Source organism: Protomyctophum bolini (assembly GCF_963924005.1).
Source record: "Protomyctophum bolini genome assembly, chromosome: 16".
Classification (NCBI taxonomy): Eukaryota; Metazoa; Chordata; class Actinopteri; order Myctophiformes; family Myctophidae; genus Protomyctophum; species Protomyctophum bolini.
In genome coordinates, this window is record NC_137877.1 from 28,780,349 (window position 1) to 28,797,397 (window position 17,049).

Consider the following 17,049-nt stretch of genomic DNA (forward strand, 5'->3'; position numbering starts at 1 on the left):
ATAATACTAATACTAATACATGCCCACGACCTGGATTGTGTTGAGGTAACGTACTACCTTGAAAAACATTTAAAGGTATGACCAGGCAAACCTTTTGTCTCTGTAGCAGGCTAATGAATTAAAGTAGAACGGTTCAGTTAGGTGAACATTATTTTAACCATTGGATTGAATGTTTTCGTTTTCATTTCAACTACTCAGTTGTTTTCTTTATAATATGTTATTAATTGTATAGCTCAGGGAAGGATTGGCAGAACAATTTCCCACTGGAGAGACATGGCTTATTTATGCTCAAACGACACTGATCACTTTGAATTTTGGGGGTCGGTCATTTGACAAAGTATAAATTAACCTTCACTGTTTAAACAATGGCAAATAAATTGAGTGGGACATCAGGGATGCAACCATTACAACAAATACCTCTTTTACCTCTACTTGGTTTGGAAGATTACTGAGCTACACAAGTGATTTAGTGGGGTTTTTTTCATAAACAAAAAGCTCTTTGTTGTTTAAATGCCACCCCCTCTATTTTAAGCAGTATAGCTGTTCATGTGACAGGTAGACATTTGTATTAAGTGGCTTTGTTTAACTTTTTTTTGTTTGTTTGCCTTTTTGTTTTGTGCTGAGTGCTGAGCTCTGCCACAGTGCCACTTGGTTAATACGAAAAGCAGATGAGTTAAAGTGGATGGGGGGAAAGGATAATAACATTCTAATTTGGCTATAATGTTGGTGATGTCAGTAATATACTCACACTGAAAACCCATTAGTCTTATTAGTGATAATGTTTTCCCTCACTGGTAAACCGCTAACAGGTGTTACAGGCCAAGCCTGGATTAAACTGGTCATTATTCAAGCAATGGATGCTCTCCAAACCCACACCTGACAGAATGGGGTCTGAGCTTAGCAAAACCGCAGCATTGCACAAAATCCATTAATAGCAAATATACTGCAAACGTCACTGATCTCGAAGACCAGCTCTTTCCATCAGAACCATTTAGCAAACAATTGTTTTAGGTCACTGGTTCTTAAGCAGTGATGGCATAATTACAGGTGGGCCGTGGGAAAATACTTTTCAAAAATATGTTTAAACAATATATCACATGAGCTTTTTTGAACTAATAGTTCCATTTTTTGGGAATAAAGTTTGAAATGTGTTTGTTGCACTGGAAATAGCCAATCCACAAGCTCATGACGTGTTGCTCTGCATCTGCGACACATTGTGAACTTGTAGATCGTCTATTTTTCATAGATCAATAAATAAACGTGTGTCTTATATTAAATATATACAGTATATTGTGGGGAGGTGGGGTGGCCTTTGAGGATTTGAAATATACTACTGGTACAGAGCTCAAGAATGGTTTGAGTCTACAGTGTCTACAGTATGTCAAGAAGTGAATGGTCAGTTCATTGTGGTTTTCCTGATTCAAAACTCAGGATGTCTATTACTAATTTCAGAGGTGATACCATACAGGAGAGATGGGCCTGGCAGGCTACCATCCTGTGCCAGAAAGGGCACAGTATGTATGGTTTCAGAGGTGTGGAATTAGTCAGGCCACCATCTGAGCAAATGACCTTCCGAGTCCTTGTAGTCAGACTTATATGTGGGGGACATGGTGCGCCACTCTGTCTGATCCTGTCTTGCGTACTAGACAGGTGTCCAGCACCCGCCGAGGTCGCAGTGAACAGTGCGGCTTCAGGTCACAAGTCATGGGTCACACGGAACCCTGGTGGCAGCGTTGGCATTTAGTGAACCCTGCCTCAAACAAAATGCTTTTTCATGATGCCCTTTAAATTATACTCCTTGCTAAATGGACTCCCATAACAACAAGAACAGGATTCTCAAAGGAATAGATTGTATCCTTTTCTGAAAGGTAGTTTCGTGAAGATCTTGCTTAAATTGTATGATTTATCTATAGAAATATCTATTTTTCAAATACACAAACTAATACACAAAATAATTGAATCATGTGGATCTCTGGAATGGCATGGCTTCAGTGTAGATCTCTGACTGTAACATTTGTCTACATACTGTAGCAGGCAGGGCACATTGTCCCCAGGTTGTGAAAGACTCGACTTGCAATTAAAATGTGGCTGTTCTTCAACTTGTCAGTGAATGATAAGCTAATGAGATGTACCTGTGTGTCCTCGCCAGGGAAAAATGACATCTTTGGAGAGATGATACATCTAAGTGCCAAACCTGGCAAATCCAATGCTGATGTGCGAGCTCTGAGTTACTGTGACCTGCATACCATTACGCGGGAAGAGTTGTTGGAAGTCTTGGACATGTACCCAGAGTTTAATGACTACTTCTTCAAAAACCTGGAGCTTACCTTCAACCTCAGAGATGATAACATCAAGGTAGATCACAAGTGTTATTGAGCCTCTGTACACGATTATTGTTTCACAATGTTCACATTTCTGATTGTTTTCCCCCTTTCAAATGCTTCTCACATTACTGAAAAAATGCTTTTTACAAGCATTTGCCAACATTTCAATTTAATTAATTATTCATTGTAACACCTCGGAGGTGCAGGCCAATTCTCAAGGCTGTGATTCAGATGGTGAGGGCACTAAGGTCAAGAGAAGGATTTCCTTCACACCACATCTATCTAAAGGTAAATAGAAATGAGTCCAAGTTCAGTACATCGTCTTCTTTCATATTTTGCAGATACAAAATTGTTCTTTCGTTATTATTCGTTATTGTTAACTGAGTAGCACTCCCCAAGGAAGACTACTCACTAAGGAATAAAACCTGATTTATTCTTAATTGCACGCCAGTAACACACGATTTGGGAGCGCACGGGAATGGTTGGCAAGCTACGCCCCCTGATGCATGTGAACCATGCCCCAACCGTTTGTTTCCAGAATGTATAATAATAACGTGCATCCGTTAAAACTGCTTTATAAATAAGAGTTTATAAATAGCTGGATAGATGGCCGTCTTGTGGCACTATTTAAGTTTTTTACACAAATGGAGAAGTTATTTTTTTTCTCTCACCTTTCTTCTCTCTCTCCCTCCCTTTCAGAGAGGAGAACGTACTTTAAAAAAATTACCAGCAAGATATTAAAGCGAGAGAGAGGGAGAGGGAGATAGAGAACAGTGAGTTAGACACGTGAATGAACTTCCCCATTCGTGTAAGAAAATGTAATAATGTCACAAGACGCTAAACTCAAACACATCTATCGAGCCATTTATAAACTCTTATTTATAAAGCAGTTTTAACGGATATTGCATATTATTATTATATATTCTGGAAACAGCAATGGAGACAGTCGGGCACGGTTTACACTCTAGCAGCTTGTTGGGCGGCGTGGCTTGCCCACCATTTCGGTGTGTTCCCAAATCACGTGCCAGCGACACATAACGAAAATGGTAGATCTACTGTACAAGCTACAAACAAAGTCCCGTATGTCAATCCCTTAAGGCCACAATGAGTTCCACTGACTTCTGTTCATTACCATCCTACAGGGGAAAGCAACAAGGAAGTGGATAATGACTCAGAGAGGAAGAGAGATTCCTACTTGTGCCTAAAAAGAGGTTCAGAAGACAAGAACTCAGGAAAAGATGAGCTAAGGTCTCTTGGCTCAACAGTCCTTGGTTATTCCACCATTGACGCCCCGGCCCCAACCATGGGTATTGACTCGAATCCCACAGGACACATCCAGGTCGGTGACAGCTTGGAGAGGAGCCCATCTTTTGAAGGTACTACGGTAGCATGCTTTGTTATTCTATTCTGAAACATGTATATAATCGTTAACCGCTTGGACAGAAGCTCTTAAAAGCTATTGCTCGTCCAGTTAAATCACATTCACGGCCCAAACTAATCCTCACTTTCAGACCTGTCTGTCTGGACAGGTTGTTATCCTGTTGCTAACAGACTGGGTATAGCCTTGAATCCCTCAACTCTACCGTCAAAATAGAACATGAAAAAAGGCCGCTGCTGGAAATGCCGTCCCATAAGAGGATCATGGCGAATATCATCCAATTATGCCAGCATCATATTCATCTCACAACCAACACAACCTCTTGGCAGAGAACTCAGACAGACAGCTGTACCTCCAGCTGGGGAGGTACAGCTGAGGACAAAAATCAGTAATTATCAATCAAATCAATTTCACAGTGAGTGAACCCTGATAAAAAACTGTATAAGCGTCTACCATGGAGCAGAGTCAGATTGGAGGAAAATAATCTGCCATTACATTTTACATCAGATCCTATATAAATTCAGAATAACCTACCCTAGATACCTGGTCATCTCAGGATGCTGTATTTGGTAACTGCATCAGTAATTCATTCTTATAATAATAACTGATTCCACACCCCTGATTGACCATCAGGGGTGTGGACATGTTTGCTGATAGGCATGGTATACCAGCATACCCCTTGTTGGTGTCCTTTGGTAGTAGAGAGGTTATGCTTCATGAGGGTAATAGTAAACATGTGAATGAGATGCCACACGCACTACACAGTCAAAGATCCCCACATCTGCACAGGACGTCACAGCAGCCTTGCCGAGTTATACAAAACCACCTGCACATACTGCTGTGGCAGATAATGTAATCACACACTGGTAATTATCACTCTGGTGAAAATCACAAAAGACTCAATACCAATCAGTGGACAGGGAGCATGACTACTAACAGGTGCCCAGTAGAGATAACAGCAGAGCTAGCTTGCTAGCCTGACAGAAAAAACACTGTTAACAATTCTCCTGCAACAAGGGGTTGATAAATTACAAACAAATAACCAACACACAGCTTTCCTGTAAAGATTAATTGCATTCTATTTCAGTCGTTGGTTGGTTTAGTGATTACCTTGCTATGACCCACATGTGAGGTTGTAAAGAACGTATGTTTGCTTCGCTCACCAGATCTCTGCGGTGATAAATGGGCTTGTGAAAAGCCTGCAGACTACCTGGATGAGTCAGCACAGTTGCAGGACCTGGGAGGGGAGGACAATTCTGCAAGTGAACTCACATATGGAGAGGTGGAACAGCGATTAGATCAACTCCAAGAGCACTTGAACAGGTACAAATCTTTTTCTCCTGCTTCTCCCCAGTGATGTTATTTACTGTATGGATGGAAGCTGTATGGATTCAAGGGGCTGTTTCCACAGCATGTGTCAACTTCCTTTTGAACGAGCAGATTTAATGCTCAATTCATTGTCATAAACAACTTCATCCTTGATAGATCCTAAATATAAACTCTGCATAGGAGCACATGGATTTTTCTTATTCGTTATCTGTAGACAACTTAAAAGCGAAACGTCTATGTATATTGGGATCAGTCCCTGTAAAGTAGGGGCCACTTATAATAGACCGAAGGTCGCAGTTAACTATGGAATCGTGCATTTCCCTTCAGTGTGTGTTGGTTGGTTGGTTGGTTGGTTGGTTGGTCGAGGATGTGATATCACGTGGCATCATCAGGGATGAAGCACATGACATCACGTCGTGGCATCATCAGGGATGGAGATCTCTGATGTCATCAATATTAAGCCCATATATGGAGATCCCTGATGTCATCAATATTGGCCAGCAACTCTACATCTGACCTCAAACCCTTAGTTAGCTGTCCATTCAAACTGTAGACGGGCCTGCCCAAAAGTTATTAATGCAGCCGCACCCGGCGAAAACTAGAGTTCTCAACAGGCCCGACAATTAAGATCTTACCCCCCATGCCAAAGAACTAGCACTCGCCCAGCAGTGTGCTGTCACCCATGCGGATATGTTGATCTGACCCCCCATTCCAAAGTGCCAGAGCTCGCCCAGCAGTCTGCTGTCACCCAGGCGGATTTGGGCGAGGTTGCTTCTCGCCCTCAGGCATCTTACTGGTACAGTATACACTATACAGTATAATATGGAGCTGTCAAACTATTAGGGTAAAGACCTGTCCTGTATCACTATTAAAGTCACCAATGCATGCACATTGTCTCTGAAACATACCCAGGGTGCAATTAAGTCCACAAAAGAAACAACAACCTATCACACATTCTGGCTAAATGCGGTCCAATCACAAAATGCAAATAGGTGTGGAGGTGACTTGTAGAGGTGTGGCCATGGGCGTGTTGTTGCGCTATCCCTAATATGTCTATCTATCTTGCCCACTCAAATCTGTTTGGTAGAGCAAGCCTTCAATGGAAAGGTCACTGTGATTCAAATGTTCCTATTATCAGCAGAAGTGGGAGTGTCAATTGTGTCAATTGTTTGTAGGCCAAAGACCATGATTTATGCCATTCACTCCAAAATACATGAATCATTTAATCATCCAGGAAATAAATATAACATTCTCTATAATGAGTAACATATTATGTAGGTGATACGTCTATCAAATATGTTTTTTGGGTTTTTTTCTTTGAAAGCCAATCAAAGAGCGGCTGCAGAACTAAACAACATCACGTCAATCAGCAGTTCTAGTTCAGAGACAAATAAAATGTTGTTTGATCTGCGTTTGCTATAACCATACCAGACCATTTTGTTAATTAATTAAGTGAGTTCTCCATAACAAGCAATGTGTGTAATAATTCTGTGTATCAATTATAAATGTATCCCAAGGCAACGTTGATCTTCCATGTGCAGAGAGACGAGGGAGATTGCACTGGGGATAATGGCTTGCGCAGCCTTCTCTTAAAGGCAATGGCATCTGGCACGCTGATTGGTTTGTCACATCCCCTTTAGCCTGACCTGCAGGGTCTGTGTTGTCTGTGTCTATCTCTAGTGTACCGGTACTCCCCTGTCTATGTCTTTCCCCCCACAGATCTATTTAGGCACTGGCCAGGTGCTCACAATACACCCAATTGGGAAGATGGCCAACGCCTATATAGATACATAGACGCCTTACTGATAAGGCTGGTGTCGGAAGATAGAAACTTGGCCACGGGAACACCCCTTGCACCATGCTGAATCCCAAAATAGTGGGTAACGCGACTTGGATGAAAAATAGGGTGCCCACTGTATCCACTGCACTCACCTGACCTTGGTTGTTCACACTATCAGAAGCTGGCTACTTGTGTAGACTAGAGGATCAGCAGCGATTCTCTGCCACTCCAGCCAAATGAAGAGCATTGGCCGTTAATTTATCTCCGAATGTATTTACAGCGTGGTTCTGTCCACTTGCCAGTTTGAGAAATTGTCTGCTACCTGCACTCAATGCCTACTATAATGTCTAAATGTGCTGTGTGGGTCAATAATCATGACTCAATAAGCAAACATTGCAGGCAGGGTAATTCAAAGATTATTTTTGATTAACACACTCTGCCTGATGCCCTAAATATAGTATTTGGAGGAAATCTAGCCATAATTAGAATGAGAAACACGCCACAATAAATGCTGAATTCACACCACCCACTGTTCATTATTGCTCCTTGCAAGAGCAGTAGCAATAGTCTTCCCATAGCGGGGCTTATACATCTTCAGTTGTATGATAAGGAACATAAGCTCCACCTAGTGCTCAATAGAGCACACACATATTAAAAAAAAGAATGGATACAGAAAGCAAAGGATGCAGAAAATAATTAAATGTTGTGTTATAGTCACCAAATAGTCATTGTTACGCTCCGTAAAGATGACTATGTAAGTGGTTCTCAAACTGAGGTCCAGGGAACCCCATGGGTCCTTGTGGGGGTTCCATGGGGTCCCCAGCTAAATCAGGTACAGTTTAACCACTCCGTTTTATACTTTGGCTATTCAAAAATAGCCAATCTACAAGCTCTGCCTCAACTTTTCCAGAATGGCCTGTTATAGCGCCCACCATGAGGCAGATTTTCACATTTTTACCTATAACTGCACTGATCTGCGTGAAACTTTGCATGCACACTCCCTAGAGGCCAAGGAAAAACCTTTGACCTGCATTTTACACATCTGCCTTTTATAGCACCGTCAGGAGGCCGACTTTTGTAAAACACATACTTTTATATTACTCCTCAAGATTCTGTCCAAACATACCGCAAATCGGAACACTATCTTTATAGTCATGTGATCAAGACTGATCTGTCCGATTTGTCATATTCCAACCTAATTGGCTAACATTGGCCTCCAAAGTTTGCAGGATTGGCCCGTTTTGAACAAAAAGCCTCAATCATAAACGCAGTCTGCAATTTACGTGACACTTTTCACGCACTTTCCTACTAGGCTGAGGAATAAATCCCACCCTTTTCACATTGGCTGTTATAGCACCACCAACAGGTAGATTTTCGCTAAACACATTTTTAGAACGTCATCAAAGGCGTAAGAAGAAATGGCACCCTTTTCACATTGGCCTATTATAGTGGTGGAGACCTGTGTTCTGAGGAGCACTTTTTCTAGGTTTTCCATTCTTCCACTCATCTATTTCCGTTCTCTCTGTCTTTGTCTTTCTCTCTCTCTCTCTCTCTCTCTCTGTCTAGGCTGGAATCTCAGATGACGTCAGACATTCAGTCTATTCTCCAGCTGTTGCAGAGACAGTTGACCGTGGGCCCTCCGGCCTACAGCACTGTGACTTCCAGTCCAGACTACCAGAGGCCTGCCGTGAAGGTGCAGCCTGTCACTGCTCTGACACCCAGCCATTTCTTCAGCCATACAGCAACACAAGTAAGAGGTTTGATTAGATTTTTATTTTGATCCCTTTTAGCCCATTGGCTAATCTTGGCTAAGTCCACATTAAAGACGTAACGGTAACACTTTGCTAATTATGCATCACATGTTTATAACGCATTATGAACACACTTATAAGACATTATAATCTTCTCATAAACATTCATAATTATATTTATAAGGGCTCATAAATAATCATAATACTTTAACACATTATAAACTTTATTATAATGACTTATAATACTATTTAATAATTATACTACTTACAATACTTCATAGCATTATTTGTGATGCATAGTAAGTTTTACCTAAATTTGTATTAATCTTTAGGGCCCCAAATCACACCTTAGGAAGCGCGATTGTCTTTACCTGGCCTTTTGAGGCCCTAGGCAACATATTATACAGAGCCCAAAATGTTTATAAACAAATCACAAATGTTTATAAACAAATCACAAATGTTTATAAACAAATACCAAAATGTTTATAAACAAATCCCAAAACCCTTGGTCCTACCCCCCCGACCATGAGACTTACTACAGGTAAACTGGTAGTGGTCCTACCCCCCCCATGAGACTTACAAATCCCAAATGTTTATAAACAAATCCCAAATGTTTGTAAACAAATCCCAAATGTTTATAAACAAATCCCAAATGTTTATAAACAAATCCCAAAATGTTTATAAACAAATCACAAATGTTTATAAACAAATCACAAATGTTTATAAACAAATACCAAATTTTTTATAAACAAATCCCAAATCCCTTGGTCCTACCCCCCCGACCATGAGACTTACTACAGGTCAACTGGTAGTGGTCCTACCCCCCCCCATGAGACTTACAAATCCCAAATGTTTATAAACAAATCCCAAATGTTTGTAAACAAATCCCAAATGTTTATAAACAAATCCCAAAATGTTTATAAATAAATCACAAATGTTTATAAACAAATCACAAATGTTTATAAACAAATCAAAAATGTTTATAAACAAATACCAAAATGTTTATAAACAAATCCCTTGGTCCTACCCCCCCGACCATCAGTGCCGGTTCTAGGCCTTTTGAGGCCCTAGGCAACATATTATACAGAGGCCCCCCCCCCTCCTGCTTTGCCACGCCGGATAAAAATTGTAAATTTGCCATGAAAATGCTTCAATCTGGTGCACTTTGAGATCAAAATTAAGAAGCTAGGTGGGGGCCACATGTGGCCAGTAGCCCATGTAAGGGATACATGAAAAAAAAAAAATCTTCTCCCTGTGACGAGGCCCCCTCAGTGGTTGAGGCCCTAGGCGACCGCCTAGTTCGCCTATGCCTAGAACCGGCCCTGCCTGGTAGTCATATTTTGACGGCAGTAGGCCTGTTATAATTTCACCCCCTCCGTATCATAGTATTGGAAAGTATTAAGATGTTGATATTAATTTTGTATTTATCTTTATGGACCCAAAACATACCCTAGAAAGCACTATTTCAAAGTGTTTTAGGTAATATAATACTTGACATTAATAAGTCAGTATAATAAGCTTGATTATGTGTTATGATAAAGGTTATGAATATAAGTACTCATATATATAATTATGGAATACATAACAAGTTATTAAATATTATAATATTTGATATTATGTCATTATAATAAAGTTTATAATGTGTTATGATTAAGGTTATAAAGTATTATGATTCTTTATGAGCGCTTATAAATGTAATTATCATTGCTCCATTTTGGACATGTTTGTTTCTTTTGCGTAATAATTTGAAAGTTTCATTAATAACTACTAGCTGAGTGGTTTGAACAAAAGCACCATTCTATTACACCCCAGGGGGAAACAAAGGCTGTTTGGTGATATTTTTCAATAAAATCATGGAGCTCTATGTTCTGTTTCACAAAATGCCTGGCATAAGAACCACAGCCAAACGTGAAAAAGTCACTTTACAGTTAAAAGGTTCAAAACTAGTAGCAAGTGTTATACAAATAGCAAGTGCTATATACAAATATGTAGGCCTATATAAACTAAATTAATTAATAAACAAAATCAATAAATCAATTTTAAAGGTAGACTATGCAAGTGTGTGTTGATGACAAAACAGGGAGGGTATGTTGTTACACCCCCCTCGCCCCCTCTGACAGACATCAATCAATTGATTAGACCACGAGAGACCACAACAAGCACAGAACTAGTTTGTAGTTGATACTTTTGGCCCAATCAATCAAGACAGTTTCAAAGGAATCAATTAACGGACGTCCCGGGAGAGGCGTCCCTGTTTATTGAGTTTATTAGGATCCCTATTAGCTGGTGCAGAACAAAAAACAAACATGGGTAAATTGAAAATGTTCCTTCTACAGCACTGCCACCACCTGGGGAGATTGGTCTGGAACTTGTCAGTTTGAATTACATTTCACTCACCCCAGAGTTGTGGGTGACCAATCAGAGCCCACTATCCAAAGTGAGACTTTTTGCTGTAACGTTTGAATCTGTTTGTAACTGCAAACTGAAAGTAAATCTTCCACACCGACGTTCCAGACTAATATCTATGCTGTGAGTCTGGCCATGCCAGGCTAGCATTACCCTACACTGCACAGCAATATGACTGTCTAGATTAGAGTCTAATCATTAGACTATGAGATATTACCATAAGAGTGTGTTTAGATAGAAGCCCTGCAATTTCCCCAACCATTCCAACCATTTTGATCACTCCTTTTAGAAAGATCGTAGTATGAGTTTATAAATTAGTTATTGTGTCATCAGCAAACATATTTGCATTTGATAAAAAATAGCCAAAGTATAAAAATAGTTTGAACTTTCACTCTGAAACAGAAAGCTGTGTCTTTTCAAACCATTGAATCAGAACGTTTTATCCCTTCAAGGGTATGGGACGTAGCTCCGCTACATGCATGTGCGTTGAGTTTGTTACAGAGAGACGGGCAGCAAAGCTTGTAGCTTATTGCAAACCTATAATGTTTTCAGATACATATTTTAGCGTGATGATTAACTTTATAACGAGTAATACACTGTCTAGATGTCATCTTGAATGATATTAAAAACGGAGTAGTTCTGTAATAAAAAACAGCTGTGTTGGAGGAATGATGGGAATCAACCAGGTGAATGACATTTTCATTCAATTTATTCATGCGGGCCTCGACACGTCATCACGTAATTTCGTTCAAAGGAAGTAATTAAAATTGGATTTTTTATGGACTTTTGATATAAAAATATGCAAAGATGGACATTTTCCCATGTTTTGGCATGGACTGTTAGGAATGCCCATATGAAAAAAAGGAATGCCCATATGATGACCACGGATATGCTCTAAAAGTGTCAAAAGCTTATTTTAAATTTCCCTACGTCTTTAAGGTCGGAGGCAACTCCCTTGTGGCATTCTACAGGAAGTAAAGCATGGATAGGAAATTGAGACATCGACCTAGAGTCGGACCAGGGGTAACCAACCAGGGGTTCGCGAGCTACCAGTAGCTCGCGGGAACCTTTCAAGTCGATCGCGAAGTGTCAGACGCATTGGAATGCAAATGCTTGCCTTTCAGGCTGCCTTTATATCCTACTCGTCTCTTTGAAAACGCTTCTGATTGTGATTGTGGACGGACGGATGACGGGGACCAAACGGCGGTGAAAAGTTGACTTCACTGACTGATTTATAAACGGCTTTGAGTGGGATCGTACCTATGTTCCCTCAGCCCTATGTTCCCACTTCCATGTTGCGTAGCACTGTCCAATCTTTGGTATCTTTGGCAGCAGCAGCTGTAGGCTATTTTGTCACGATCGCGTTAATGAAACCAAACGCTACACGCGGTGCAGGATTATTATTTCATGTGAATCATGTCAAAATGAAAAGATGATGATGTGGTTGGCACACAGCGCAGCAGCAGCGCAGCACAGCGGCCCGAGAACACAATAAGAAATATAACATTATTATTCTCCTCCTCCTCCTCCTCCTCCAACAACTCGATAACGTTCTCATTTTAGTTTGTTACTCATTTTCTGAGCCATGCAAATAAACAACAACCAGCACTGACTGGAGACGGAGAGGTTCATGTGCCCTGCGCGTAAAGCTTAGCCAGAAACAGGACAGTCATTGCGTCAGCATGGATGTAGCCTCGGAAACCCAGACGTTATATTTCCAGCACAGACGTGAGGGGGGGTATCGTTTGGGGGTAACGTTTGCGGCTTCTATCTGTTACTTCTCTGACACAGCGCAGTTCAAACAGACTTCAGCCAGTCAATAGTGGGACACCGCACGCTGAGAGCCACATACACAGCTGCATTTGGTTTTTAATTAAGGGCGCGTTCTGAATATACTCAGTCTGCAATGCAAACTAATAGGCGAGTGCACTCCAGGGCATATGCAAAGGGAAAGAATGACTTCTGTCCGTGACAATAATCAATGCTACAGTTTGAATTCTGTACTCACGCACACATGTGCACAAAAAATATGATAAATATGAAATGTGAAAACTTGTTGAAGTACAACGCATGAGTCAAGTAGCTGCTTTTGTATCAAACCCTTTCCTCTTTACTGAGCCTACTGTCATTGAACTGCTGTCCGATAAAATGCAGGATGTGTTTGCATTAACTTCAGATATTTAAATGGAGATTATTGGATTAGTAAGTGACTGTCACCTGCAGGTCAGAGCTAAAGAGAAGGAATTTTGGTCTCTTGTGAGCAGAGAAGTATCCCCTGATTGTGTCGTGTGCACTCAAGCTGCATGCCTACTTTGGTTCCACGTACTTATGTGAAATGGCCTTTTCACAAATGAAAATAATAAAATCCAAGTTTAGAACTATGACTGACTCACATCTTAATGACACCCTCAGACTGGCAATCACTAAATATGAACCAGATTTCAAAACGCTTGCAGATAAAGTGCAGTCACAGCAGTCTCATTAAAGGTGGGCTGACCCTGAGAGTATGTCACCATATCTGTGCAAATATATATGGTCATGTTATGCCTATGTCATTTGAACATCTGCCAATGTGAATATTCATTGAAATGAGAAACAAAATATTTCTAATACTAATTATTTCTAATTTGTTAATATTATTTGACATTGATAATATAACTTACTATAAGTATTTATTCTAATTTAAGCTTTAGTCTTTGTGTGGATGTGTGCACATGCATTGAGCCTGTCAGAAATAGCAAAAAAAACAAGTGTTTTTTCTAACACGTTTTAGTGGTAGATCTTGGCTTACAATTGGGAATAAAATGGGCTCTTGGGCTTGAAAAGGTTGGTTACCACAGACTGATTGCTCACTCACTCCTTTTAGCAGAGATGAACCTCAGCTGATCACAAAAGAAAAATCACATTTTGAAAAAGACAGATTCAGGGCACCGTGATTTACTCTTCTATGGCAGACAACCTAATTATTGTTCTCATGGTGTCCGTTACACCATGCAGTAATAAAAACATTAAGAATTTCCTTTTATGTTCATCGAAAAGGTACATTGGAAAGTGCCTTGATCATTTTTTTCTTTAATACTAATGAAGCAAAGTATCTCATCTGTATTATGTATTCTTACTTAAAATGGTTAACATTATGGATCATATGTCTAACTTTATAATGAAGCTCAGCAGTAATCATGAATGCATAGCGGTTCAATGCAATTATGAGCTTGTAGTTCTGCTATTTTGTATAACGTCTTTAAACGTTTGTTTAAGTTACTGATGGCTTCTTACCTTATGTCCCGGTCTCAGGGTCCTGACCTTAAACCGGAGAGGAGGACCCAGATCCATCAGGAATCCAAAGACTCTCAACCTCCCATGAATGCAGCCGTAGATGATAGCCTTACAACACTGCTTGTACAGAGACAACATCTGCAACAACAACAACAACATCCACATTCTGAATTGATCCTTCTTCCAGTTGAATCATCGTCAGTCTCTCCCTCTTCCCCATCAGACTCCAACGCTAACACCATGGGTCTCCATAGACCTGTCTCAGATCCGGGACCACCAAGGCCATAAATCCCTCAGCGTGCACATGTTGAAGTGTTCTTATATCTGTGTTGTCTTGCTGTAATTACGGTGCACAGTAAAATCCTCAGGATTCATTTAACATTTAAGCCCTATGCTTTGTCATATGAAAAAGATCAATTCAAAAATAGCCAATCCATGTGTTCGTAGATTAGCTATGTTTGCTGCTTTTGAAATTGTTTTGACATCTTTTGTCCAAAATAGTTAAATGAACACTGAGGATTTTACTGTGTAGCTGCATTATTTTATCAGCATGCTCACAGACATAATTATTGATGATTTGCTTGATAATAGATTTAAGTATTTTTTTTCATGACATATGGAATAAGGACTGTTGTCTGCAGGTATCGATGTAACAACAGCATTATTATGCAGACGTGAACAATTTGCTGATTTTTTGCCTGTCTTCTCTGACGTATGACTCAGGGGTTATGGACTATTGCACTGCAATACATACATATATTACTGTAGTTTATTCCTTAAACTATGTGCATTAATAATTGCAAGCATATGCATTATTCATGCACCCTTGATGTTACAGCCAACAGGACATCATACCTCCTTGTCAGGGCATATAGGCTAACATGCATGTTTGAGCATTTTCTCTTGCATGTTATCCCTGTGTTATAGGCCTCTGGCAAGCAAGTCTGATGATGGCCTTTCTAAGGCAGTAGTTTTATATTTGAAAGTTTCTATTTTGCACTGCTTGCTGGGCCCAAAATGTAGAAACATTCAAATAAATGAATTTGTTTTGCCCAATCCTTTTTTCGTTATAGGATGCATTCGTTAGAGGGGTATTATAATTCACCACATGGAAACTTAACATTAGCACATGAGCAGACCGACCCATGGGTCTTGTGCCTATAACCATGTCATATGTCCAGATAGAGGTAACCATAACATGAACATGTTGTTTTCCTCTAATGTTTTCATTCAAGATACACATTGTTAGATTACAATCTTGTAATATAGCCAGGTGTAAAAAGTTGTAAATGTGTTGTTGTTGTTTTTTATCATGAATTATATTAGAACATGGGTGTGTCATGCAACATAGCACATAAGTTGGTTCTGTAGCCGTGGGAACAATAAAAATAAAACACGATTTTACCTGTATTATTAAGATTTGATATTTATATGATGACAAGTGTATACAGTAGTTGCTTCCGTGGCATCTAGATAGATTAGTGTTTCTCAACAAAAGAAATTGGCCAGTGCACCCTATCCTATATCCGCCCCCAACACCAATTAAAATGTAATCTTTACTTTTAATGTATAGCCTATTATAGAATATACAGTAAATTATATAATTTAGAAAACACCTTATACATTTCCAAATATCAAATTTGACATTAAACTGGACTGTTACAATATGATTATTATGATAGTATTAGCCTACTTCCCAGGGAGTGGTTATAAATACAGCATATATCCATATACATTTCGGATGTCATATGGCATTTCAGGCTATGTGCCTGACATCCCTGTGCTCCACAGTGCTGTGAGAGGAGCCTGGTGTGAGGGCCTGACATCCTATCCTGGCTACAGTGCCGGTTCTAGGCCTTTTGAGGCCCTAGGCAACATATTATACAGAGGCCCCCCCCCCTCCTGCTTTGCCACGCCGGATAAAAATTGTAAATTTGTCATGAAAATGCTTCAATCTGGTGCACTTTGAGATCAAACTGGTAGTGGTCCTACCCCCCCCATGAGACTTACAAATCCCAAATGTTTATAAACAAATCCCAAATGTTTGTAAACAAATCCCAAATGTTTATAAACAAATCCCAAAATGTTTATAAACAAACCACAAATGTTTATAAACAAATAACAAATGTTTATAAACAAATACCAAAATGTTTATAAACAAATCCCAAAACCCATGAGACTTGGTCCTACCCCCCCGACCATGAGACTTACTACAGGCCAACTGGTAGTGGTCCTACCCCCCCCATGAGACTTACAAATCCCAAATGTTTATAAACAAATCCCAAATGTTTATAAACAAATCCCAAAATGTTTATAAACAAATCACAAATGTTTATAAACAAATCCCAAATGTTTATAAACAAATCCCAAATGTTTATAAACAAATACCAAAATGTTTATAAACAAATCCCAAAACCCATGAGACTTGGTCCTACCCCCCCGACCATGAGACTTACTACAGGACAACTGGTAGTGGTCCTACCCCCCCCATGAGACTTACAAATCCCAAATGTTTATAAACAAATCCCAAATGTTTGTAAACAAATTCCAAATGTTTATAAACAAATCCCAAAATGTTTATAAACAAATCACAAATGTTTATAAACAAATCACAAATGTTTATAAACAAATCACAAATGTTTATAAACAAATACCAAAATGTTTATAAACAAATCCCAAATCCCTTGGTCCTACCCCCCCGACCATGAGACTTACCTGGCTAATAAGTCAGACCAAATCAGCCGTTGGCAAAAAATAAATTGCCTGAGTCTGGCTAATTAGCCAGGCTATAAGTATCATGGTCAT

The 17,049-nt window shown here is 39.7% G+C and overlaps 1 protein-coding gene across 1 annotated transcript in view; it reads left to right on the top strand.

Annotated features, from left to right (window-relative positions):
• LOC308330896 (potassium voltage-gated channel subfamily H member 7) overlaps positions 1-14,532 on the top strand; it is a gene marked incomplete at its 3' end in the record, with an annotated part of 56,513 nt that extends 41,981 nt beyond the window's left edge. Inside the window, exons 11-18 of the mRNA XM_080785969.1 lie at positions 2,150-2,355; positions 2,531-2,612; positions 3,467-3,700; positions 3,993-4,068; positions 4,336-4,424; positions 4,869-5,025; positions 8,378-8,561; positions 14,263-14,532. Of these exons, the coding sequence (XP_080642095.1) occupies positions 2,150-2,355; positions 2,531-2,612; positions 3,467-3,700; positions 3,993-4,068; positions 4,336-4,424; positions 4,869-5,025; positions 8,378-8,561; positions 14,263-14,532 (1,298 nt within the window). The remainder of the gene's footprint in view (positions 1-2,149; positions 2,356-2,530; positions 2,613-3,466; positions 3,701-3,992; positions 4,069-4,335; positions 4,425-4,868; positions 5,026-8,377; positions 8,562-14,262) is intronic.
• Between the last annotated feature and the right edge of the window lie 2,517 nt (positions 14,533-17,049).